This window comes from Pleurodeles waltl, chromosome 8 (genome assembly GCF_031143425.1).
Source record: "Pleurodeles waltl isolate 20211129_DDA chromosome 8, aPleWal1.hap1.20221129, whole genome shotgun sequence".
In the NCBI taxonomy this organism is placed as follows: Eukaryota; Metazoa; Chordata; class Amphibia; order Caudata; family Salamandridae; genus Pleurodeles; species Pleurodeles waltl.
In genome coordinates this window covers 1,330,532,713-1,330,560,662 of record NC_090447.1, presented here as the reverse complement: position 1 = coordinate 1,330,560,662, position 27,950 = coordinate 1,330,532,713, and the positions used below count along the sequence as shown (strand labels likewise).

Here is a 27,950-nt window from a genome sequence, read left to right as displayed (position 1 = left end):
AGGACAGTTTGTCTGATGAATACAAAAAGGCTGATTGAGCCAACAAATAACCTTAAATAGTGTCCATTGCAAGACTGTGCTGGGCCAAAGGAAAATGGGCCAAAGAAAAACAAACAATAGAACATGCAACATGTAAGGGGTATATGTTGTAGACTCCACGCCAGGCCACAATTGTGTTCCAGTGCCTGACATAAATGGACTTTGTAGAGGGATGCCTGGCAGCACAAATAACATCCACAACCTCAGATGGTAGATTGAACAAGATCAATTGCCGCCGCTCAATCTCCACACATTAAGGTGTAGATTGTACAGGTTTAAGTGCAAACCCTGCCATTCTGCTGCAACAGCATATCCTCCAGAAGTGTTAGCCTGATCATGGCCAGGAGTAATGGAAACCACCATCTCTTTGCCCAGTCTGGAGCCACTAGGATGCCCTGTTGTTCCTGATCTTTTTCAGAATGTGGGGCAGGAAAGGCAGAGGTAGGAAGGCATACAGGAGTATTGTGGTCCACTCTAGCCAGAATACATCTCCAAGAGAGAGCTTTCTTGGGCACTCTAGTGCAAAAATGCTTTGACACTGCATGTTCTTCATGGTTGTCAAAACAACAAGCTCATCCTTTCTGGCATTTAAAAATCCCATGAGGTGACTAATGATTAGGAAGATGCCCTGACCCTCCAATCAACTCCATAGGTTCAATGACTCTTGGCATTGGACCCAGGACTGCACTCCACCCTGCTGTTTGTATTATCACATGGCGGTTGTATGATCTCGTCTTTGAGAATGTGAAAAACCCAGATGGATGGCAGGACGGTCTTCAACACCAGCAGAATTGCCCTTCTGTCTAACAGAGTGATGTGGAGCTGGGTTTCCATCTGAGGCCAGAGCTCTCTGATTTCCACCTCTCCCCGATGACCTCCCCTACCCAGCAGTGACACCCCCTTCACCACTGTCAGCTCTTGGTGGGGAAGGAAGAGGGGTCTGGTGGCCAGGATGCGGTTCAGCAGTCACCATTGCAGACTTTCTGCAGTCTCCTCTGAAACTTGGATGACATCCAACAAATTTCCTTGGTGATGGGTCCACCAAGATTTCAAATCCTACGGCAGAACCCTCCTATCCCACCCTGGGAAGTGGACAAGCAGGATACATGAGGCCAACAAGCCAAAAAGCATCAGTGCTGCTCTCACCACGATCAAGGACCAAGACTAAAACATCTGGATCATAGCCTGAAATTGCAGCAGAGATCCGTGTCAAACCTGATGTTGGGCTAATCTGGTAAAATACCTCTAAAACAAGTAGGCACCTTTTAGAGCCAAGGTGATTGTCTCCTGCCCATAAAACACCCAACATTCTTGTGTCTTGTCTTCTTGTCTATGGAAAATGAGACCTCCATAAGCCTTCCCTTCCTTTGCCCTGAGAAGATGCTCTAAATTTTCCCCTGTCTTAGTGTTCAGGGAATGTGTGGTCCTTTTGAGATTAAGCATTATGCTTAGAGGGAGCTGTGGGTGCAATTAACCAGGGGTAGTATTTAGGCTTCAGACATGTCTGAGTAGAATGCGTCTGGCGCGGCTTTTGTGAAGTGTCTAGTCTGGCCTGGTGTCCACCGATTACTTTCAAATGCTAATGCTCTTATTTGGGAAGTATGATATGAAGAAAAACTACCTGAATCATATTACCCCTGTGAGGATAGCACTGAAATCACTCAAATTTCTAAAGTTCCAAGACAGTAGCCCTAACAGAAGACCAGGGTATTTTTTAGAACAGCAAAAAACATCATGAACAAAAACACCAGAAAAAACTTCTAACATTTTCTCAAACCCAGACACCCACGAGTAGGAAAATAATTAAGAAGAAAACTAAGCTTCTCAGAAGGAGATTGAATACCCCAAGTGTGGTTTTATAATTGTTAATCCTGTATTTATCATTTTGCTCTCCTGTCGAATCTGATCATGAAACATAATAATCATATTAAGTGAAATAAGGTAAAATGTAGATATCCATCAAAATATCCAGCCGTGCCCTCTCCTGCTCCCGTCACACTACCCCCCTCCCGTGATGGCCATCTGAAGCTTTCTAATCACGACACTCCTTCGTCCCCTAAATACTCCTCGCTAACCGGGTAGGTTTTCTGCTGCCATCAGGTCAGTTCAGAAACTGCTGTAAAACAAGAAGTTTATTTTATGTTTTACAAGGCCCACTGTTGCTTTATGGATTTTTTAGAAGGCTGCTGTTCTTTTGTGATTCTTGGCCCCTGCAAGATTTGCAAGTTTCCCTCACTACACAGTTCACCTGCTGCAGTTGTTGGTCAGCTATTCTGCATCCCTTTCCACTCAACCTTTTCTAGGAGAGCGTGTCGGCGGAAGTTCTCCCCCCCCAAAAATTATTTTATGTACACATTTACACTGGCTAAAAAGGCATAGGTGTAACATGAGGTTCTAAAGATAAATATTTCAAATTTATGATTGAAGTAGCCTTCGTATTTGCCCTTCCACCTTCACAGAATCAAATCAACCATCTCCACCAGCAAACACTTTCCACTGTCCTGTCGTGGCAGAAAAAGCACAGGAAATGGAGCGGGGGTCTGGAATGCAGAACGGAAGGGTGCTCTAATGAGTTTAAGCTTGTCACTCTTTTTGAACAGTTTCTTACACCATCTGCTATCGACCAGAAGAGATTAAAACCAAGATGTAAAGAAATTAAACCAAGTGCTTGGAGCATTTGAATCACCTTGAAGATAATTATGGGAGGAGAATTATTTGCCAATTGCACATGAGACAGTGATTCTCCTCTGATAACTGGGGAATTCCCCAGGAATGGATGATTCCTGCAGTAAATTGCAATTTTCAGGTGTTTTTCCTCCCGGACATTTCACCAGGTTTTGCATGGTGAAATGTCTGGGGTAAGAATTATCGGCAGTGCGGTATTCGTGCACCTCCAGTAATTCCTAATTCGACTGTTTCTTGACAAATAAGGAATTACATCTGAAACTACATTACACCAAAAACCGCGCCAACCCCGCATCACCTCTTTTCATTTGCTTCCATCGGTCACTATACCATGGAGAGTTCCTTTCTAGGGTTGGAAGTTACTAGAATAATGTTTCATAAAACTGCATCTTGCTTCCAATTCTGAGTATTTCTGGAAGGAAAAGATGAGTTTAAGTAGATCGAGTTCTCTAACCAGTAGCTCGTGATCTAGAGCTAACTGTAAGTAACTCTCCTGTGTGCAGCCCAGCCTACTCAATCAAACGTTTCTTTCTAGGTTGAGTTCATTTGAGAGGGAAATATGTGTATTTTCAGAACTTGTAAGCTGATGTTTGGAGAAAAACAGCTGGATTTCCAAAATCTACTTAAAGCTTATTTTTGAGTGATAAATCATGTAGTGTGAGGGAGATTTATTATTAATATTATTGCCTTAGTGCAAGGGATATTGCAGCTATGTCTAATATGTATTACCAATGTAGAGACATTTGAAATTGACAAAGCCTTTTTTTACATTACTGCTGGCAGTCCTGTCTGATGCACTGCGTGATCACTTTCAGCAATCTTGCATATGGTGGTCACTAATTTAATGTTGTCTAGTGTAGTCACTCCTAGAAAACAACTAATATTAGTAGCTTGGGATGATTTCTGTTAAACATAAGTAGCTCATGTTACAGAAAAGGTATGGATCCCATGATAGGTTATCTGACTTCGAAAGCCTGTTTGTGGTGTTTCTTGGCATACTCCCAAGTTTCCTCGCTTTAGAGGTAAATGCTGCTTGGTGTAGTGCGGGCCTTTCTTGTGGATCATCTGAAAGAAAATACAAGGATTTAGGTAAATTGATAACTTTGCCTGCACAGAACTGTTAGCAAGGTCAGCTACTGTATCCTGGAAGCTTTGGGCTCATTAGATCATGTCTCAAGCACTTGCCACAAGGCTCTCATTAAACAGGAATACCATCTTCATAGCCAATTCTACTGAAATACTATCCTGATGTAGCATTGTTTCCATATAGGCCTGCAAAAGAAAAACATATTGCATCATATCATATCAGGGCGCCCCAGGTAAAATTTGTTACTGCAGGGCCATGGTGTAGTCCTTTATTATTTACTTTTGTGGAGCACTTCAGGGCTGTAGGTTATGCAAGAAATATTCTCTAAATAAATGCATTAAAACAAATTGAGTGTAGCACATCATACTAAGGCCCTGATGACGAGTTTAGGCATTATTTATCACTCATGATACATAACGATCCCACGGGGTACGTTATTTATCATGTGGGATCAATAATACTTATCACAAGTTTGTGGGGAATAACAAGCGGATTTTGGTGTTTAACGCACCAAAATTTCCATGATATGGTAAATACTGCACAATTTCCCCTGTTAAATTTCAGCAGGTGTAACCTGCCTAAATGTAACAACAGCTGAAGTATTTAACACATCTGAAAATTATCAGCTGCATTAAATACAGCCAAACTTGTAATTCCGAAATGTGCATAAACAGGGGTTTATGCAAGGGTCAGAATTTACTGGCCTACTTGCAATCAGGGCCTTAATGTACTAGAATTAAAGAAAGGCAACAGAGTACTTATTGCACTATTTGTTTTCATAGTTCCCTGTCCCTGTCATGCTATAACAGAGAATAACCCCATTCGGTTTGGCCCCTAAGCAAAATGTTTTGGAGTTGGGCCCCCTCTAGAACTACATGGCAACGATTTGGAGAGGGAGAGGGGTGACCGCAGGGGGTGGGGATCTTGAGATCGTTTCAGGGGTGCTTTTCTGTAATTCGTAATCCACACTAAATGTGGGATTTATGAAAAAGAAACAGCATCAAACAAGAACAAAATTTACCAAAATCACTACTTCCCATAATTGGGGTGCTATAGGCCTGATGCAACTCCACTTGCTGCAGTAATGATGGCTGGGTCCCTTAGAAGCAGACTATCTCCTCTTCTTTCACTCCTTCCTCACCGTGTTTGAACATCACTTCAATCTTGAAACAAGCCCCTTCTCTTTCTGAAAACAATTAGCTACTGCATGCTGCCCCCTTTTTTGTGCCAAGGACTCCAGCTGCTCTAATGCTAGTAAGGAAAATGAGCCCCCAGGTCCACTTGTTGTTGTAAAACATTCAGAATTGTGATGCAGTGGGCCCTTAGGCAAAAGAGCCATTGCATTTTTCACCAATGATAGCTACTGCCTTGCTGTCGCCTCTGACCTTTAACAACATGGGCTCCCATCTCACACCATCCCTCTCCCTCCCATCTCTAATCATCCCTCTTCCTCTCATCTCACTGGTGCCAAAATCAAGTTGTCTTCTCCGCTTAATTTCCCCCTCACTTAGGCCATTACTCCAAGTTTCAAAGAAACACTGGCAGAGTAAGTATGCCATGGGCCTCTAATGGAGCTGCAGCACCAATGATTCCTACAGCTGTGCAAAGCAGGATATCTACTCTGTCCACTTACCAGGGCCAATACTTCTAGGTCAGATGCCCAAAGCAGGTTTTATGCTGTTTTTTTGTAAAAAGTAACAACAAAAAAGCATGTTTAGCCCCCCGCGCCTGTGTCGCTTGTGCCCTGGTCTATTCACAATAGTGGTGACCCTGGCCCTAATGCTAGCAAGGAAAATGTACCCCATGTTCTTTTTCCATTGTAAGACTGTCATACCTGGGGTCCATTGCCCACTCACACAGGGTAGAGGGAAAAGGGCTCCTCTGCTGTGAAGCATATAGCAGAGAACTAAAGAAGAAACATGCTGTCTCAACAAGGTGCCTACTACCTGAAAGAAATGTAAATGTGTGCAGTGGTTAATCACTAAATAGAAAGGCTGCTTTGGAGCCAGTGGAGGTTTTGATTGATGGAATCACTCAGCTTCATGGTGAAAAATATTCATTCTTTTTGAGGTAATATATGTGTCCATTAAAGGAGTGTACCCTTTTAATGGACATATGACACAATTTTACACTAAATATATTCTGAATGCCTATCCCTAAAATGTATATTTTTAAAGCACTTGTTTTATCTTAAACAGTATTTTGCAGGAGGCTGCTTTGTACAAATGATTACAATTATAAAATAATGGCATTCATAGTGCTTTCTGTCACAGACTGGGACTTTGTGGCACTATAAACAAGTCAGTATTCCTCAGTGCACCAATCAGGCTTTAATTATGTGACTCTATGGTCACACACAATGACATCAAATTAGCCAACTGAGGTTTCATAAGGTAGAAGAGTATCATTGCCTTTCATTAGTTTAATTTGCATTTAGTTTTAATTTAAGGTCTGTGTGTGTTTTATATGCAGTTACCTGAGAGTTGAAAAAAACAATAAAATGTAAATTGTTCTTCTTTTTAGATCCTCACTGACCCTGTCCCATGTCACTCAGTAGTCCGGCCCTCACACTTTTTATGGAGTTTAACTGCTGCATGTACATGAAGCCAGCCTAGTAAGATACCTTTCAGGCTTCCAAGCTATCTTCATTTACATGTAATTGCACAGCCATTTGCACCCCTCCTGGAAATATGTCCCGTGCCCCCAGGGTTGCGTGCCTCACAGTTTGAAGACCTCTGGTTTACAGTGACATGTTTCTTTTTGTCTCTGCAGATATTTTGCTGAACGGGATACTGCTGCCGCCTTGCAAGTCCTGTCTGATTCTCTTCAGCCAAAGTGCAGGTAATTTCTAAACCTGATCTATGTATGTTAAATTAAATGCAGCACCAACTTTAAGGTTATGTTTTCGTGTTAAGACTGTGGGCCTGATTTAGAGTTTGGCGGACAGGTTACTCCTTCACAAACATGGCGGATATCCCGTCCCCCGTGTTACGATGTCCATAGGACATAATGGCATTGTAATAAAGCGGACGGGATATCCATCACAGTTGTGACAGAGTAACCCCATCCTACAAACTGTAAATCAGGCCCTTGGTGCCTTATGTTTAGCTCTGAAATGTTTACGTACATCCCTCACGTTACTCCGTAATACCTATTTTTATGGTAAATGCGAATTAGGCTCTTTTTTGAAAGTTGGGCGGAATACATTGGGTATTTACTGCACATGGTAAATACGATTACCCCACGATGCGGTATTTACTACATGTCGCAGGTACCTCCTGGTCTGAGCTTTCAACTTGAAAATGAGGCATAACATGCAGAACTATTGAATTGCGCAGGTTTTGCCATTTTTTCTGGGTCTTTGCCACAATAAATGTCAGTAGTTGTCTGGGCCTGATTACAAGTTGGCCTTTTGGGATATGATCATTATTGCATCCGATACAAATTCGACACTGGGGTTTTCGGAATTTATCGGATGCAATAACTTCCATATTCTGAGTTTGGGAAAATAACACGTGGATTTTGGTGTTTAAAGCACCAAACTCCACTTACCCTCGATAAATGTGAGGCCTTTTGCCTGCCGAAATGTAATGAAAGTGCGATTTTCATCGCTGGTAGTTACTGACTGCGATAAACGCAGCTCTTGTAGCTGCAATCCCTCGCAAGGTAACTGGACACTTGAAAACAAGCCCCAAGAGTGTGATAACGAACCCACAAATTAGTCATTTCGATCCCTGAGTGAGCTCCTATTTGTACAGGGATCATAATGTAATCCTTAACTTGTAACGAAGACCTAAATGTGCAATACACTTGTGTAACTGTACTTTAAAAATTCAACTTCGCGTGTATGTTGTCATGTTTTTTATTCTGAACAATTAAAACAGGATATTGTCATTTCTGGCGCTACTTCACTGAATTCAACGGACTAGAGACTATTTAAAACTTTTCAAAGGTCAAAACCCTTGTTTGTGTAAACTTTTGAAACATCTTAATATATTAGAAACCAGTAGGCAATCCTGGTATCTTTTAATCCTGAACCTTGCAGAACTGGTTTTGGCAATCCAAGCAATGTTGTGTTAGATTTAACCTATGGGAGGTTTCAATCTGTGCGTGAATATCCCAAAAGCTGAACAGGCTTCAGAAGTCATAGAATACCTAAGCCCAAATTTGTGTAAAATGGTGCACAACTGCGCTAACCCAGTTGTGCGTCATTTTATTTAGCGTGAGCTAACGCCATTCCATAGCGCCAGCTGTGCACCATATTTAAGTAATGGCGCACGATGGCGCTAAGGAATAGCTAGCGTAAAAAAAATAAATAACGCTAGCCGGAGGGGGTGGGGGGGGGTGATGGGTTGCATTAAGGGGAATGGTGCTAGCGGGTCTGAAATGACGTAAGGCTGGTTAGCGGCAATAATGGCCACCACAAGCCCAAAATACCCAGTGCCAGGCGGAGGGCCCCAAGTAAGGGGCCCCCAATGGCGCTTATAAAAAAATATAAAATATACTCACCTAAACTTACCTGGGATGTCCCTGTGGTGTGGGTGGTGGTGGTGTTGCTGGGGATTGGGGTGGGCATCTGTGTGCCCATTCCATGGGGTTCCACCATGGAAATGGACCTACCTGCACCCTGACACCTGGTCTGACCCAGGCGTTAAATAATGGCGCTAAGCGGGCTTAGCACCATTATTAAGGCCCGCCTCCTCCTTGTGCGTCATTTCTGCGCCTGAAGATAAATATGGTGCTACGGGGTTAGCTTTGTGTTTAGGATGGGAACGCCTACCTCGCGCATCCTAAACATTGCGCTAACTCCAATATTTGGACGCTAAACTGGTCTAGCATCAAAATATAAACATGGAGTTAGGTTAGCGCCATTTTAGCGCCATTTATTTTGGCGCTAAAGTGACGCTAACCATCCAAAAATATGGGTCCGAGAATGTTTAAGTCTGTCTCAACAAATATTCTCTCCATCCCAATGAGGCTGGCTACACATTGGGCCTGTTTTCATCTGTGTCTTGTCCTTCTCAGTTTCAGTGGACAGATCGACCCCTAATAGTTTTTAATACAAAAATAGGAATGCATTCACAGTAGTAGGGAAATGACAACTCAGAACGCCCCTGTTCTTTTTCACTGTCAGGCTCACTTGGCAAAATAAAGTCTTATCCTATCTCTAGCTGACCAACACATAGTGACAAGGCTATTGAGTGCGTATCTGGCATCCAGGATGCCATCTGGATCAAGGAAGAATTAGAATTACTTTAAGCTAGTATGAGTCGCAGTTGCCTGGTTACTTCTTGTGCTGGAGAGCTTGGGCCACTTTTGCGCAGTGCCTTCTCTGACCTCATGTCAGGGCACCGTTTTTGATTAACTCAGTCCCCTTAGGTAATTTCTTCTGCTATTGCTGGCATTGGCCTGTTCCTCTCCCTTCTACCATCAAAGGTACCTCTAGCCCTTGTCATTGTTGACTGCAGTTTTTTGTGTTTGTCAACTGACCTCCTACTGGTTGTGGTTCTGCTGTCCTTTCCAACCAACTTCAACTTGAATCATCGTTTCCCCTAGGTTACTGTTACTTCTCCTGCGGTTCACCTAGGTTCACCACAGCTTGCTACATATTAGACGGTGAGAATATAATTTGGGAGTTATGGAGAGTTACTGATATTGAAGAATGTAACCTCCTTAATTTATTATGCAGGGGAATTACATGATTCATACTGAGCTCCAGTCCAGTCAACTATTAAAGTGCCTAATAACAGTTCTAGCTAAAATTCTTGCTGTACCTCCTGTATTTTGTCTTCTATCCATTTCCTCTCTCCTATAAAAAAAACGTATTTTCCTGTTTCCTGTAAGTGAGTAAAAGGATTGGTACCAGGGAGAGCAAGAGGTTATCACGTAGCTCCATTTCGGCTGATCCATTCTGACAAAACCAAAGAAGAAAACTCAACCTGAGCAGATTCCACACAATCATCATCTTTCTCAAAGATTCCGCCCCCCTTCTTCACAGAGAATTGTCCATCTTAAAGAATAAGGTTCACCCCTGAGCTGTCAGACATGAAAAGGCAAGGTGGAAAATGCATCCACTTGTCTCTGACACACATTGTGGAAAACCCACCTTCTAGAACACCATATTAAAGATTCAGCTTCTTGTGTTCACCAGCTGGTCTCTTTCTGGTTATGGTTCTGATGTCCTTTCCACCGTAGAACTCCACCATCAGCTTGAATCAGTGCTCCTCCTGGGGTCTCTGTTAAGTCACTAGCGATAGCCTATGATTCATCACAGCATGCTTCATATTTGCTGGTGAGTGGGTAATTTTTGCGTTAATGGAGGGGTACTAATATTAAAGAATGGAATATTGGAATCTAACCTCTTAACTTTATGTAGAATTACCTGCACAACCACATAAGTTCCAGTTGACCTTTATTATGCCTAGTACCTGGTGATAATGAATAACTCTGCTGTGTCTCCTATTTAATGTCTATCAATCCTACCTCCCCGTAAGCCTCTTCTTTTCCTATTCCTTGAATGTGGGGATAAGAGGATTGCCTTCCAGAAGTGGAACTGATTATGTTGCAATCGATTTGACTGATGCATTCTGACAAAAGCTACAGAAGAAAAGTAAACTCAACCAGATTCTGCAAAATATTCACCTTCCTCAAAGATCCTCCATTCTTAACAAAGAAAGGCCTACCTTAAAAATCAAGATGAGCCAAAAACATGGCAAATATATCATTCACCTCAGAGATGGTAGACATGAAAAGGCAAGGTAGAAAATTGGAGACACTTTGGAGGGAGTCCCTAACACAGTGTGGCAGAATGGTGTGTAAAGTTTATATAAGATCATACAATAGAGTAATCAAAGAAGAAAGAAAGATCACTTTGTCATTAGACTTAACCACGCATCAAGTAAAACCTGGAAAATATTTAAGATCTACTAAGAAGTGGTGGAATTAGAGACAGTAAAAATCCTCAGCTTGTCTCTGACATACATTGTGTAAAAGCTATGACCTTCTGCAAGAACATGATGTTCAAGATAGATTCAGGAGGTTACAGCAGATGACTCAGGTTGCCACCCAGCACCATGATCAGCCTCCTGACAATTTGATGGTCATTCTCTTCCTTCCCAGTTCTAATCCTTGAAAAATTAATAAAGAAGATGGCAAACTGAAAGCATTGTGCGGCCCAGTTGAGTCCTGCTCAGACAGCACAATAAAATCACATTTTGCCAGACGTAGCATAGATCATAAAATACTTTCTTCAACATGGAGTGATTGCCAGCACCCCAGAAAAAGGCTATAGTAACTTCATTATGAAGGAACCCACTGAAACCAGCAAACTACAGTCATAAGTCAAACCTCCCTTTTATTAGCAAGATCGATCATGGAAAGAAAGGTAAATCAGCAGTTTAGGGCATTTTCTATCATCTAATTCAGTTCTTCATGATATATAATCTGAGTTTAGAGGGGGGCGGGAGAGGAATGGCAAACCACAATCACAGATATCAAGGAAGACCTTCTATTCTTCTTGGTTGTAAGTTGCTCAGTAATAGTAATCCTATTGTCTTGTCAGAAGATTACAATACTGTTGATCATAAAATACTGCTGGAGCCTCTAATCCAGGATCTCTGTAATTACCTTCCACTAGTGTACGTCCTTCTGGTTAAATTAATGTCAGCAAATCAAAGTTGGTGCCTCTCTGTGGTCTATGAAAAACATCTAATGCAGTATTCCTCGTGGGTCTCCTCTGTTATCCCTACCATTCAAAATCTACTTGAGACCACTGGTGCAGCTGATTTCTCAAAAGCCAATTGCAATTGGAAAGATGGCCTACAACTTTTTATCTGTGTGGCTAGTCACAAGGATCACTGCAAAACCATCAGTACATGCATGTTCACCAATGGATGAAATAGATGTATCTCTGTCTGAACAAAAACTGTAATCTTCGGAGTGCGATATTACCTTGGCAACAAAATTCCCTTTGGCAACCCTGAGGAACTAGGCTGACCCTGAACAAAGTAGTTAATAACCTTGGGTGTCGTTTGACTCAGATCTATCATTTTGTCATGAGAGCACAACGGTAATTGAAAACATTAGCATCTATCTAATATTGATGGGAAAGATGGCTCAATGTTACAGCTATCTCACCAAAAAGAGCTGACCTGAGCTCTGATGCTGTTGAGACTGTCTACTGCAATGCTGAATACACTGCAGCATCTAAGGAGGTAGTGAATCTCAAAGAATTGCCTAAGCAAGAGGCATACTTTGTTTCATTTATTTAATAAAAAACATAATCTCACATCAATATGTAATTAAAGCAACTGCACTGTTTTTCAGTGGCATAACGAATACAATTCAAGATCCTCTGCACCATATTCAAAAAGGGGGCATATCACGGCCAAAACTTTAATAACTGCCCTGGAAGTACGACTGCCAAAAGTACAAACTGACATGTAGAGTTGCATGCCAGAAACAACTAAAAGAACAATGGCAGGAAGTCAAACGACATGGTGGCTGCCCAGCTCTGGAATGCTCTGTGCCCAATGCAAGTTAACAAATGTGGCTAATTTCAAGAAGCTCTTAAAACATGTATAGTCTAAGAAGCTTTACAACCATCGAGGATGCCTTAGGGGTCACTGTCCTGGCGTGCAGCTCAAACTGATCACTGCATCTGAAAATGTCTTCCTTCATGACCCAATCTGCACCAACCGCAGACGTCACATCAATCAAGCAATAGGTTGACTAAGAGCTAAATGTGCCACGGGTCTCCATCTTCATCCACGTTATGACGTGGTAAGCCTCATATACCAGCACTTCACAAAACAATTAAAGAAAGAAAGAAAAAACAGGGATACATTACTGATTACTTGCATAGGACTTCTCATGGCTTACTGTTACTCTGTACACTAAAAAGTCTCACTTCATTTCTCAGCTTGAGACACTTAAGCTTCCTTGACAGTTCCTATCATTATCTCCAATTTAGCTCTGCTAGGGTGTTTTTCAATAACACAATGAGCATCCTCTGTGGAAGAACTCAGAAGATAACAATGTTGTTAAAAGAATATATTCAAATGTGTTGGTTTAAACGCACAGGTATTATGAAGATTTCTGAATGAGAGCTTATTTTGTAGATAAATACTTTAGGGCCTGCCACCATGCTCAAATGTTTACTCCTATGTAGTATATCTGCATTACTGTGCCCGTCTCAAGTTATGTGACTGACAGAAACACTGGATGTATAGCATAGCAATGTGTCACAAGAGAAATAGCCCTGCAGTGGTTCCTGAGTCCCCCCTGTGGTTTGCACAGGGTCTGATGTGCAAAGAAGGTAATATATCTGTTCCTATTAAGATATACATGTATGGGTCTAATTTCCATGGTAAACCCTGAGGATTCACATAGACTTATATAGTAATTCCTAGGAATACCATAGAGTTGCTGTTGGGACCTCAAAAGACACCTTTTGCTCGTTTCCCATTATTCAAGAATTGTATACCTATGGCTGTATGAGCAAATCCTTGACTCTTGAGAACATGTGGATATTTCTTGTGTGGCTACTGCTTCCATTCCCCTCTTAGTGCTCAATTCACAAAACCATATGTCCACCTTAGTTCAACTTGGGTGCTACAGAGCTCGACTGCAATTGAAATTCTGGTGAACTCCCTCAAATCTTTGACTTTGGGCCTGATTTAGAGTTTGGCAGACAGGTTACTCAGTTACAAACATGACGGATATCTTGCCTGCCATATTGCGATTCCCATAGGATATAATGGGATCGTAATATGGTGGATGGGATATCTGTCACGTTTGTAATGGAGTAACCCCATCTGCCAAACTCTAAATTAGGCCCTTTATGTCTATTCACACATATTTCCAAGGCAAACTCTCACCCTGAATGCTTTGTGGGCATGGCAAGAGTTTATCAGTTGGGAATCAAGTGGAAGCAGCTCTAGAATAAATGGGTGTGTAGGGGAATGAGTTTCTTGTTTGGGAACAAATCCCTGTGGAAAAGAAAAAAAAGTTGCTAAGATACTTCTGCTAAACATTTCCAAATGCATATTTGTAACCATGTATTCTTACTACTTATTACTGTTTGCACTTATGAGTGTACATATAAATCTGTGACTGTAGGGGTATTCCTGGAACTCTTAGAAAATTTCCAAAAATGTGTAAAGCTACTCCAAGTGCAGAAGTAAATTATAGTTCAAGGTGTATGTTTTGTGAATTGGACCCTTAGTGTTCTTCATTCTAATTGTCTCTTTTGAGAAAGAGGAGAAATGCTTCTATGGCAAGTATCCCTTTGTTGCCACAATAAATTAGATTTGTTGTCAATACTAGAGAGTTATCCTGTGTGCTTCCTATGAGCTTCAGGCTCGAATCCACTCACTGTAGAACTTAAACTTGAACATTCATCTGATGAGCTTGCTGAGCCACACAGACCGGTTCTACTGTGTAAGTCTGATTACTTCACAAAACCAACAAGCTCCCTAAACCTTCTAATTTGAAATTTGTCTTGGTAACAACCAACTACAAGGATGCCACTGATAGTAGCTTGTGTATGCAGATAAGAGTTAAACAACAGTCTAATCATTGAACAATATTGTGGTGTTTTCAAATTCTTCTAACATTGTTTACAGATTAACCAGCAAAAGCCATCTGCGAGTGCAATGTTTTTGTTACAGTAATGTTTATATTATTATTATTATTATTATTATTATTATTAATTTGAAGTATAAACGTTTTAATTTGTCATTTCACAATTATTTTTTCTTTTACATTTAAGGGAATTCACTAAAGAGGAGCTCAGGTATTTTATGTTTTCATTCTTTTTTAGTTGACTTACTTTCATCCTAATTTTGTTTAAAAGTACCAAGTACCAACAAACAAAAATTCAGTACTCAGAATGGTTTGCGTCTAGTTGTTCAACATTTCAGAATCAAATTGATGGAAACTGACGAACATCCTTAAATACTTTTTATTTACCTACCCACAACAGTAATCCATTCGTAACACTAGCATATCTAAATGTGCAGAGATCATATCCACCTTTTTATTTAGCAATATATACATTGATAAAGACATTCACATTTCCCCAGTCTCATCTAAGGAGGAAAGGAAAGGTATGGTGCAAAACTGACCAATACAAAAAGTTATTATATTCATGTGAATGATAAAGGGCAGAACAAGACAGGAGGGGAGGACACTGGGCTAGAAACACACAGCTGGAAGAATATAGATGCACATGGTGTGAGTTGTCTAGCTAGAGAATCATATTTATAGTATGCATGTTAAATACACCAAGTAGTAGGTATGTCTGTCAACATAATTAGACAATATATTATGAAATGTAATTTATTTTGTATACTTAGTCATTTTGTACAGTGTGTGTAAGGCTCAAGAACATAAAAATGCTTTTCTTAAATCAGCTATATTTCACGAGCAAATTTAGATATACAGATTTCCCCTGGGTTCCACACTGTCTCCTGTGATCTTCAACTTCTACATGGAGCTGCTTGGTGCCCTACTCATAGACAGCAGCATAAAGATTCACTAACATTCTGATGATACAAAACTCTGCTTGAAATCCTCCCCTGCTTCATACATCCAGTACCTCAAACACTGAATCCTCATCCTCCAGACTTGGATGACCAGTGCATACCTCAAGCTCAACCTAAGGAGGAAATAGAAACAGTACAAACCTGGCTCTGTGACATTAATGTTAATGGCTTCAAACCCCAGCTTTCACCATATGTCAAGTCATATGCATTAACCCAGAACACCAACCTCACCCTCAAGGAACACATTGCCAAAAAAACAAAGAGAGCCTGGGACCAGCTGTTAGAAATTGGGTTGTTGGTTGGCTGGACTGTGAACCTTAGTCAAACAGCAACCGCAATTGCAATTTAAAATCAGACTTCACCATAAATTGTGATTTTAAATTGTGATTCCAGCGACCCCAAACATGAAAAGTTCATCTCTTCCAGAGTGTGAATTACACTTCTAAGAGGTAATAAGGTAATCCCAATGTTATCCTATGGGGAGACAGGCCTTGCAGTAGTGAAAAACGACTTTGGGACTTTCACTACCAGAAAAACATAAAACTTAAAAAGCACATGTCCTGCCTTTCATATTCATTGCACCCTGCCCTCTTGGTTGTCCAGTGCCTACCTTAGGGGTGACATATATGTACAAAAAGGGAAGGTTTGGACCTGTCAAAAAGGTTATAGGTTGACATGGCAGTGTAAACTGCACGCACAGACTCTGCAATGGCAGGCCTGAGACATGGTTAATGCGCTACTTATGTGGGTCTCACAGGCTCTGGGTGTACATAGTACCACTTTACTAGGAAACTTATAAGTAAATTAAATTTGCCAATTGGGAAAAGCCAATATTACCATGTTTAGGGGAGAGAGCACAAGCACTTTAGCACTGGTTAGCAGTGGTAAAGTGTACAGAGTCCTAAAGCCAACAAAAACGAGGTCAGAAAAAAATAGGAGGATGAAGGCAAAAAGTTTGGGGATGACCCTGCAGAAAAGGCCAGGTCCAACACCAGCTTTCCCTTCTAAAGAAAGTGAAACTGATTCTTCCATAAAGCGACTTTTAAACTGCTGTCCATGCCCTTGTACTTGTGACCTACCTCCATGGCCTCCAAGACTCCACACAGACTACACTTTGCACCACATCTCATCTAGGGCCTGAACAAATATGATCACATCACTCCCATCCATTGACTCTCTTTGCCAGCCAGTTGTATCTTCAATATCATCTGCTCCATTGAAAAAGCCATCCCGCCTGCCACCCCCACTTATTTACAAAACATCTCAGGACCCCATCAAGGCCCGATTCACAAAGGGACTTGTGTGTAGTAAAGGTACAAGTGCATGCACAGTCTCCGCACTTGGTGTGGAATCTCCGTATGGCAATCTCTCTGCTGTGCGCTGTATGGAGATTCCGCCCCAAGTGTGGAGATTCCACCATGAGTGCAGAGACTCCGCACTTGTAACTTTACTACACATAAGTCCCTTTGTAAATCATGCCCCAAGTGTCAAAAAAGAGAAAAAAAACAAAGCAGCAGACCTTTCCCTCTATGCACACAAGATCTGGAACTACATTCCTGTATTTATAAGGACTACCCCAGGACTTCTCCAATTTAGTAAAGAGTTAAAGACTTACCTCTCCTAAGAGGACTACATAACAGTGCACTGCACATCTACAAATCAGCTAATTCTCCTATCACTCGTTCACTTTATGCTTGCCTTAGAATCAGCTAGGATAGAAAACCATTCATCAGACTACATGGTGGTAAAACTAATATGACTTCTTCAGGGTTCAGGACAAGAGGTGGCCAGAGAACATAGGGAGGACTGTGTCAGTCAAGAATAGTTGTAGTATTATCCCTTTTTGAAAAGAGGGGAAGGATGGATTGGTGCGGATGGACAGGGGAAAGAAGTTCCTAAATGTGGTTATCCTCTAAGTAAAACCATTTTGTTTCAGATGGACACTAGAAAAAGATTGTCAGAGCTGCATAGGTGGGTCAGCGAGCTCAGGTTTTTAGGCTTAGTGGTCACAGGGATCGAAAAGAATGAGCGTGAACTAAACAAGCAAGTTATAGATCAATCTGGCCTTAAACGGGAGCGAGCTAAGGATGATTAACATGGAAGTAATATAAGTTCCAGAGATCATTCAGGCTGCAGCATTAAATAAGGCTCTAAGGCGAGAGAGGAGCAAGGTAGATGTTGGGAATACCAGTAATAACAGAATTACCTTACTCAGATCTCAGATCCCTGCCTAGTTCTCCTGATAGGCAATTCTTTAGTCTGTCATTTTTTGCCTTGCACTGATCAATTTGTGAAGGCTGAGTTTGCTTGGGATGGCGACCTAACCTTGATGGATGAAGTACAGTCTAGGACAGTGCTTAATTTGTGCTTGTTGTTTCCGGTGCTGAGCACCGGCACTTATTTTTTAGGGCCGGGGCTTATTCTTCTGCCTCAAGCATTAGCTGTGAGCAAAAGACACATATGGGAAAGACAGAGGAAGGGAAAAACGAAAAAGCGTCACAAAGGGAGAAAGTAGAAATCTGCAAGAGTGAGTTGAAGGGGCAGGGAGTGGCTTTATATTGATTGAAGAGGCCTGAGTTGGCTTCAGGATTACCTGCCTCAGTATTCCGTGTTCCCACATTTAATTGAAGCAGCCACGTGTTTAAGAGGAGGGCTCTGGGCACCGGCACCTTTTTATTTACAAATTAAGCCCTGGTCTAGGATGTTGCGGGAGACCAGTCAGTTTTGAACCTGGGTAAAAGAGATACAGAGTTGAGAAGGAAGAGAAGGAGCTAGGATGGAGCCTCAGGAAAATCCTTGTAGTATAAGAAAGGGGATTAAATAGAGTTGGATGTCTTGGTCCGCAGCCCTCAATAACCGTCAGCAAATATTTATGTTTCAGGAAAGGGGCCTATAGTTCAAATACAATATCGGTGTGTGTTTAAAGCTGTAACCGCTCTCAGATCGTAGGAAAACATGTAACAGTAGCTTTATAAATGCACAAATCAAGCACGACAGGACAGTGGTTCAGCACAGATTGGCTGACAGCTCTTTTACGATAATAGTTATTTGTTCAATTAAAATGAGACAGATGGTCTGTAGATCATGCCAACCATTCCAGGGATGAAAATCACTCTCAGATGCCTCCATGTTTTGAGAAATTTTCTGCAGTTTAATGTGGGTGGCATTTTCAGGAACATATTGATCGCACGTCTGCAACACTGTGCCTAGTGGTAGCAATAATTATGGAATAAGATAGCTGGAGAAAGAAAATGATGGCAACAATTTTAGAGGAAGGATACCAAAAGCTGATATTATTTGTTCGCAAGATAATTTATACGAAACACATAATCTTTGGATAAACGGAGAAAACGTGCATACACCGCAAAAATATTCTATTCAGTTTTATTTTTTGCTTTTTGTGAATTCATTTTGTGACATTGGGAAACCACACCACTAAATATTGTTTTATTTTTTACAAAATCGATAAGAATATAAAAAACTTTTTTCTAACTGAACAAATATGAAACTTTTCATATACGTCCTGTGAAATATATATGCAGTAAAAACATGACTATTCAGGGGTTCATACAAAATTTCAACTTTGAAGCAGAGCAATGTACAGCAAAACTGGTCCTTTCTTTTTCTTTACAAATGGAACTGTTATTAAATGTCGAAAATGTGTGGTCTAATTGGGCATATTTTGAATTATGTACCAGTTATACAACTGCAGACAAACTGTGATGATTTAGTAACACTGATAGGTAACAATTGACATTTCAAATTGAGGGCGCATTTCCGATGTAGAGACTAGAATATCTAAGGAGTGTGCTCCTGGCGCCTGTTTCCCATCTATCTTAGTGAAGTGGAAAGTTCTCTGAATTCACCTACAAGACTAGAATTCCATATCTCATTGCTCATAGATAAAACGCCTTTTTTGCAGTTCCTTTTAGTATGGTTGGATTAACCGCTGAGTCGGGCAGTAATTACGTATATTGAAATATCGATTTTGAAGTAATGTACTAACGACTCAAGCTCCATAATGTCACATACCTAGGCGGGAGTCCATAGGTCGGAGAAACCCGAAAGTTAAGATACTCGCCAGTGGGTTGTGTGATCTGCTCATCTTAAACATGATATTTTGGAAGGTATACCTGTGTACTGACTGGGAAAGAGTCCGACATTTCCCCCTGAATCATCACTTCTTCAAACCGAATATACGTCAGATCAACGCATGCTGGAACCACGCATCCCGGAACAACGAGGTCAGAACTACGACCTCGTTGTTACCACTAATGCCTTTACCACGAATTCCTTAACAACGATTTTTCGTTGTAAAGGCATTCCTGGTGAAGGCATTAGTGAACGGCATGCATGGTTCCAGCATGCGTCCCCTTGGCCCCCCACCTGTAAAAATTACCGCGACCCACCCACCCCTAAAACCACCCCAAACACCCACCCCTAAAATTGCTGCATCCTCTCACCCGCCCCTAAAACCACCCCAACCTCCACCTCCAAATACAAAAAATACCCGACCTCCCACCCCCGCCCCAAAACTAAAAATGCCCCGACCCCCCTCCCCGCCCCTAAACCTAAACCACCCGACGCCCACCCCTAAAACTAAAAATACCTCAACCCCCTCACCCCTGCCCCTAAAACTAAAAATACTCCTCCCCCAAACATAAACTGCCCCGACCCCCACCCCTTAAAACAAAAAATACCTTGACCCCCCACCCCGCCCCTAAAACAAAAAAAAACCCTGACCCTCTTTCCCCCGCCCCTAAACCTAAACCACCCCTAAAACTAAAAATACCCTGACGCCCCACCCCACAAACCTAAACCACCCCAACAACCCACTCCCAAAAACTAAAAATACCCCAACCCCCACCCCTAAAACCTAAACTCCCCCAACCCCCACTCCCAAAAAGTAAAAATACCCGACCCCCACCCGCCCCTAAAACTAAAAATGCCCTGACCCTCTGCCCCCCCAAACCTTAATCACCCGAGCCCCCACCCCCAAAAACTAAAAATACCCGACCCCCCCACCCCAGCCCCTAAAACTAAAAATGCCCCGACCGCCCTGCCGTCAAAACAGCCCCAGTCCCAGCCCCACTTACCTCCTCCTTGATCGCGTTGTCCTCTTCAGCCGACCCCCTTCTTCTGTGCCTTAACCACGCATGTGCGTGGTTAAGCACATGCGTGGTTAAGGCCCCTTAACAAGGATGTCGTGGTTAACGAAAGCGTTGTTCCGTTTTCGTTTTCCACGACTTCGTTGTTAAGGAGTTGTTGTTCGGGTTGCTTCCCCTTCAAACCCATTCTTTTGGTATCTCCTGCGGTTCAATGCCTCTACCACCGACCACTAACCGAATAGAACTTGCAGCAGAGAGCTGGTGGGAGATACCCCTGTCAGTAGAAACAATCCTGGTGTCGCCTTGAAGTTAGGTGACTAACACTCCCCTAGGTTTCTGTAAGACCTCTGCAAACTGTCTTGGCATCAAGGTCACATACTTCAAATGTTCCCAATTTGTTTTTTCTTTTTTTTTCTCCCCAATGTGATGCTGGCCCAGTGTGGTTTAACTAGTGGCTACTTCAACGGAGTAACCAATGGTTCTTTGTCACTGGCAGGTGTAATGTCATTCATTACCTTCAGTCACAGTCCTATCTTAAATGTCAGCTGCAAATCTTAAGTTTTTATTAGTGAGATTTTCCATTTGTCACTTTAGTAACTTGCAGAGATGGCACTTCAATCTTTCTGGTGTTTTATGTATTTATTTATTTATTACATGTCAACAGTGGAACATCAACAGCATGTGTTGACAACGGTAGTTAACTGCATACTGTTACATATTTCCCTATATGTCCCATTTAACCAGGGAGCAGTGTATACTTTGACGCAGTACATCAAATGAGAAATCAAAGTAGATAACAGCATGCACATCACAATAGTATCAACATATACTTCAGAGCATCATACAGCACCAACTGTAGAGTAATGATATGGTAGACACACAGGTATCGGAGCGCATGGTGGAGCTCCACAAGTATCTTTGTCTTATTTCAACCGCATGGCACCTCCTATTTCTACTCTTCTGGCTTTCAAGACCTATCTGTCCGATTGCAAACTCTCCTGTGCTCTGCCTCTTTCTATAACAGGATTACCCAAATTCAATACCTTGCAAAAACCTATTCTGATCATAATCCACTATTGTTGACCTGTGCCTGAGGTGATACTAAAACCCCCATACCGTCTTAGAGATTGAATGTTCTTACATTAGACAACCTCGCCTTTCAAGAGAGGTTGGGGCATGCAGTCTGTGATTACTTCGCAGATAACAAGAGTACAACCTGCTCTCCCTTTGCAGAATGGGAGACGTTTAATGTTGTTATCCAAGGGCAATACATACAGAGTGTCTTTGGGATTAGAGCCCAGTTAGGGAAATCAAGCAACAGGAGGCCCTCCTCTGACAGACCTGGAGCTACCCGCTGTTCGTTACTCTGCCCCACAGGCTGGCTACAATTGGAACGAGAGAAACCCCTAGCGTTAATTTAACACCTACAGACCAATGACTGCAAGTCCTACACTATAAGAGCACATGAGGAGTGCCATAAGATGGATAGGCTGTTGGCTTGGTTGGCCAGCCCAAATTGGTGAACCTCACAGATCCTTTAGATACACACATCCAATTATAGGATGCTATATACTGGGACTAAAATTAATGCGGTCTTCACAAGGTACTATGCCAAGCTCTGTACAGAGTGAGGCGGGGTTGCCAGCCAGCCTATGCATGATTATATTTTCACAGTAGAGACACACAGACTCCCTGTTGCGGTGGCAGCTACTATAGGGGGCAAAATAATAGTCCATGAAGTAAGAGGGTCCATCAAAACGATGGTCCGAGGCAGTGTCCCTGTCACAGACGGCCTTCCCATAGAATTTCATTCAACGTATGGAGATGCCCTAGCCCCGTATTGACAAAATCGTTTAGCATCACTACAGATGGTGGCTCCCTCCCTCCAACACCTCACAATGCTCTATTAGTTCCCCTTCTTAAGAAGGATAAACTTTAGGAGTTATAGACTTCTCTCTATTCTGAATGTTGATTATAACATATTCACCAAATTCCTATTTAACAGGCCACTCCCCATGTACAAGTGTTTGTGCATGAAGACCAATTTGGGATTCATCCCTACTCGAAATACGGCGAACAATGTCTGCCAGTTGATACAAGTTATGCACTATATCCCAACCGAATACCCAAAACCCCTGGTCATGGATGTTAACATTGAAAAGGCCTTCAATTCACTGTGCTGAAACTGTCTGCATGGCACTATGACTAGTATAGGTTTAGGCAGTGGCTTTCTGGGCTGAACACACATTCTTTACACAAGCCCAGTGACTCTTCTGAAAACTGGCCTCGTCATCTCTTCACCACACACAGTTGAGAGGGACACATACCTGGACTGCCCTCTCTCACCTTTATTTCTCACCTGGGCAATGGAGATATTGGCTCTCACACTCTGGATACCACTAGTGTGTGTTCTAAGTTCGGAACTCACCCTTGTACATCCCTCTTTAAGCGAATGGCCTCCTCCTCTACACTCAAGGGTGATGTACTGATGTTGAGGGGCCATCACTGCACTGACAGAGTTTGGCCACCATTCTTGGCTGCAGGTTAATTGGGACAAATCCAGTGCATTCCCATTGTATATCCCGCCCACACGGGCTCCCCCTCCTGAGGTGGAAACCACCCTCCATTGGGAACCCATTACGGCGCTGTAGCTCAGAGTAAAAATATATCACTCCGCAACAGAGTTGATAGATGGTACTATGAGTGACCCTTGCCTCCCTTTATTGCTATATACAATTCTGGCTCTCCCTCCACCAATCCGTGACGGGAAGAGTCGGTTAATCAAAGAGGATATTTATACAGAGGTTGATGTACTTTTTAACTACACCTAGTCCACCTCCCTGGGTCCATCTTTAAGGAAATGGACGGCTTACTGACTCTTATCTGGTGCACTGAACGGCAAAGCATAGCACTGGGTAAACTGCGCCTTTCTGCAGATAAAGGGGGTCAGGTGGGCCCAGATATGGAGTTCTATTATCTAGCCTCACAATTGAAATGCGTGGCGTATTTGCACAACCTCCAGTGGGGAGAGGGGGATCACCAGGAGACTTCTATTCCACCCCACATGGGCCACCCTGGCAGCATTACTCCTTATGCCTCATCATCACCTTTGTGTAGGACTCAAGGGACCCTTGTTGTCCTCCCTTTGATTTGTGTGGTACTGAGCACTACAGTGCCCCAGGATTACCCTTCCCTACGCTAAAGATCCCCTCCTGTCATGCTGCTCTATCTACCACACACAGGAGACTGGACTGAACTATGCAACTGGGAGCAAAGAGGTACTGCAACGATAGGAGACTGGTTTTTAGTGACCAATTGTGGGATTTCCTATACCTTGTGACTGAGTTTGGCAATGCCCGAAAACAAATTTCTCCTCCACGGCGCAGTGGAGGCCACTGTCAGGCTGATGCGGCATAGAGAAGGGCTGGAGTCCTTGAAGCACATTTGCCATAAAACTATCTGCATTACGATGGACTAGAAAAGAGAAATTTCACTTTACTAAAGATCACTACTCCCCCAAACTGGAGATGATCTCTACCCGCTCTGAGACCATCGGGCATCAGACTTAGGGCAGAAACTGATGGACAAAGACTGAGTTAATGTCCTTGGGCATACCCCTCGCACCTCTCATAATACTCGCTTTAAATGAATACAGTATTATTATTTTCACAGAGTATACTTGATGCCTAAGCGGATCAACAGAATGCTTCAGAGGGCACAGGCCGTCTCTTTCAAATGCATCTAGATGGGGCAGATTTGTACCACATGGTTTGGGTTTACCCGACTCTCACGCCATAGTGGGACACAGAGATGGCCCTTATAAATGCACCCAGTGGAACAATAAAGATAAGACCCCGGTCGTCTGCGTGTGGGACTGTTTACCAACTCCATACTAAACCCATCAACTCTAAATTTGCAGCCCTCACTTCAATACAGCCCTCCAGAATATTTTCATGTTCTGGAAATCCCCTACAGGCCCTCCATTATCAGGGTGGAGATTGACTAAGTGACTAAGGCCCATATTTATACTTTTTTGTGCCGTATTTGCGTCATTTTTTTACTTAAAAGCGGCGCAGACTTACAAAATACAATTATATTTTGTAAGCTGAGCCGCTTTTGTGTCAAAAAATGACCCAAATGCGATGCTGAAAAAGCATAAATATGGGCCTAAGTGGGCAGAATGTGCAAGTGCCAATATGACATTAAAGGTACAGAAGAGTTGGAGCAGCCCTGAACATACACAAGCATGGGATCAGACCATGCATGACTGGCCCTGGATAAGTCCAGATGTCCACGTGACTTCTGTCCCAGATCAGGAATCATCAGAAGACGATCGTGCTCCTACCCCTTACATCCACATGCACATCACACTCTGACCAGAGCTGAGCACACTAGAGACCTGTCCCTCATACCCATCCATTACAACATCCCCACACCTGCCTTTCCCCCCCACATTTCTACTACTACTATGCCTTCCCCAGTGAATTAGCAGTCATTTGTTCGCTATGTTGGGTTTAACATTTGTTTCATGCTTATTGGCTTTTCCGACCTTCTTCCTGCAATTGCTCCTGTTACAGCTGAGCACTGAATCAAAGTACTGGTTTGGATGGCTAAAGAATGTGAAGCTACTTGCTTGTATGTACATTACCATCCCATTCGCTACTTTACCTATTTGACACGGGTGTCATGTCTTTGCCTGATGTTCAATCCCCCTTCCGGTTTGTTGGACTGATACCGAGATGTGCTGTTTCCCAATGTCACCGGGCCTGGAATATGGCATATGCTAATGAAGCCTGTTTTTGAAAAAGTATCATCCCCTTATTTGCTTCTTTTCCATTGGGTATTCAGTCTTTGCCAGGAAACCCCCTGTTGGTCGTTTTGCTAAACCTGTAGATCAAATAGGTGGGCTCAGATGGTGGCGCAAATATCTCTGGTCTGGAAGGAGGCTCGGGTGGCACAAATATGCCTGGGTCTGGAAGCGGGGTAGGGTGGCACAAATATGCCTGCGTCTGGAAGCGGGATGGGGTGGCACAAATATTCCTTGGTCTGGAAGCAGGGTGGGGTGGCACAAATATGAATGGGTCTGGAAGCAGGGTGGGGTGGCACAAATATGCCTGGGTCTGGAAGCAGGATGGGGTGGCACAAATATGCCTGCGTCTGGAAGCGGGATGGGGTGGCACAAATATGCCTGGGTCTGGAAGCAGGGTGGGGTGGCACAAATATGCTTGGGTCTGGAAGCGGAGTGGGGTGGTACAAATATGCCTGGGTCTGGAAGCGGGGTGGGGTGGGGTGGCACAAATATGCCTGGGTCTGGAAGCAGGGTGGGGTGGCACAAATATGCCTGGGTCTGGAAGCAGAGTGGGGTGGCACAAATATGCTTGGGTCTGGAAGCGGAGTGGGGTGGTAAAATTATGCCTGGGTCTGGAAGCGGGGTGGGGTGGCACAATTATGCCTGGGACTGGAAGCAGGGTGGGGTGGCACAAATATGCTTGGGTCTGGAAGCAGGGTGGGGTGGCACAAATATGCCTGGGTCTGGAAGCAGAGTGGGGTGGCACAAATATGCTTGGGTCTGGAAGCGGAGTGGGGTGGTAAAATTATGCCTGGGTCTGGAAGCGGGGTGGGGTGGCACAATTATGCCTGGGACTGGAAGCAGGGTGGGGTGGCACAAATATGCTTGGGTCTGGAAGCAGGGTGGGGTGGCACAAATATGCCTGGGTCTGGAAGCAGAGTGGGGTGGCACAAATATGCTTGGGTCTGGAAGCGGAGTGGGGTGGTAAAATTATGCCTGGGTCTGGAAGCGGGGTGGGGTGGCACAATTATGCCTGGGACTGGAAGCAGGGTGGAGGGTGCAAGAGATCTACTCTAATTGTTCACTGCAAAAATATACATACAGTCCAACCTTTGTTCACATTTAGCAGCTCTCCCTCTACCCCAGCGGCATGCCATCAGTCGTTTAGCTAGTAGGAAGGTCAATGCCACCAGCTTCTTGTGGCAACAGCAGCCCAGTATTCCTGGGAACTTGGGTATAGAATGCAGTGGCGTAGCGTGGGGGGTGCAGGGGGGGCCGGCCGCACCGGGCGCAACATCTTGGAAGAGACTGCTCGAGTGCTAAAATCCACGGGTTAGGGGGCGCAAATTACTTGCCTTGCCCCGGGTTAGGGGGCGCAAATTACTTGCCTTGCCCCGGGTGCTGACAACCCACGCTACGCCACTGATAGAATGCTAATAACAAAAAAAACAGTTCCTTTGCAGGAAGCTTTTAGCCTGTGCTCCCTAGACGAGAGCAATAAACTAATTTGGTCAAATAAGAAACAACAGTTAAATTATTTTTCCATATGCAATTAAATAATGAAGTGCTCCAGAAAACGATGCAGTGATCGAGAACGTGACAAGAGTGAAAACATTGCGCTGATGTGTGATAACAATGCTGCCTCCCTAACCTCACAACTTTCTTGGAACAAAGACTCAAACGTTTCAGTAACCGTGCAAAGGTCAAATACATTAATAATAATGCGATATTCTGCGCTGGAGCATCCAGACGCCAAGAGAACCCCAGCAGTGTGTGAAACATACACGCCAAGTGAATTGTCAAGAGACGCCACTCAGAGCTCCTAAACACTCCGCAGAAGTGGATATCACGTGACCAGCAATATATGTCCGTTCATTTCTGTTCCATTACTTGAGTGTTTACTATTCAATTTATTTATTTATTTATAATGTTTTCAGTAGTATAACCCAAACAGCCACTTCTTTGCAATGAAGCACTGAGTGAACAATAAAACATATCACATAAATAGAAAAAAATATGGCAAGGAAAGCAATTGATTGAAACCCTCCTGATGGTGTTATACAAATCAGTAAAGGTATTTCCAATGCAACCATAACCAAGAATAAAGTGCACTAGTACAAAAGCTAAAAAGAAAAGAGACTCAGACTCCTGCTGAAACCGGACAAGGATCCCACAGTCCGCTCCTCTCATAGACCTATTGCACTGGTGAAGTTTGATGTTAACATCTGTACTTCCATCCTGGTCTCCTGCCTACGCTCAGTTTGGCCACTGCTGATGCCCAGCTGTCAGTCCGGTTTTAAACTAAATAGGCAGGCACAAGACAATGTGCGCTTGGCAGTGAATATAATTGATGTAGGAGAACGGACCAATACCAAAACCATTCTTCTCTTGCTGGATGCGGTAAAGACCTTTGATCGAGTAGACTGGCAGTTCCTTCGGGCTGTCCTTTAAAAAAACAGATTATGTCCCCGCATAACAGCTTTTATACCAGCCAAATACAATGCCATGATGTCATGCATCAAAGTCAGCAGGGCTTTCTGGCTCCTGATTCATAGGAGCACCAGACAGGGGTGCCCATTGTCCCCGGGGATTGAGGTAGACGGTGAGCACTGCAAATTGACCTTATTTGCTGATTATGTCCTGTGTTTTCTGATGCATTCTGACACCTTTCTCCCACATTTGCTTGCTGAACAGCA

At 43.1% G+C, this 27,950-nt stretch overlaps 1 protein-coding gene across 4 annotated transcripts in view; it reads left to right on the top strand.

Annotated features, from left to right (window-relative positions):
• ELMOD1 (ELMO domain containing 1) overlaps positions 1-27,950 on the top strand; it is a 282,874-nt gene that overhangs the window by 209,334 nt on the left and 45,590 nt on the right. For 2 of the 4 annotated variants that reach the window (XM_069202334.1, XM_069202333.1), the window contains exons 8-9: positions 6,584-6,652; positions 14,583-14,606. In XM_069202334.1, coding sequence (XP_069058435.1) covers positions 6,584-6,652; positions 14,583-14,606 — 93 coding nt within the window. The remainder of the gene's footprint in view (positions 1-6,583; positions 6,653-14,582; positions 14,607-27,950) is intronic. The other 2 variants (XM_069202335.1, XM_069202336.1) reach the window with 1 other exon arrangement.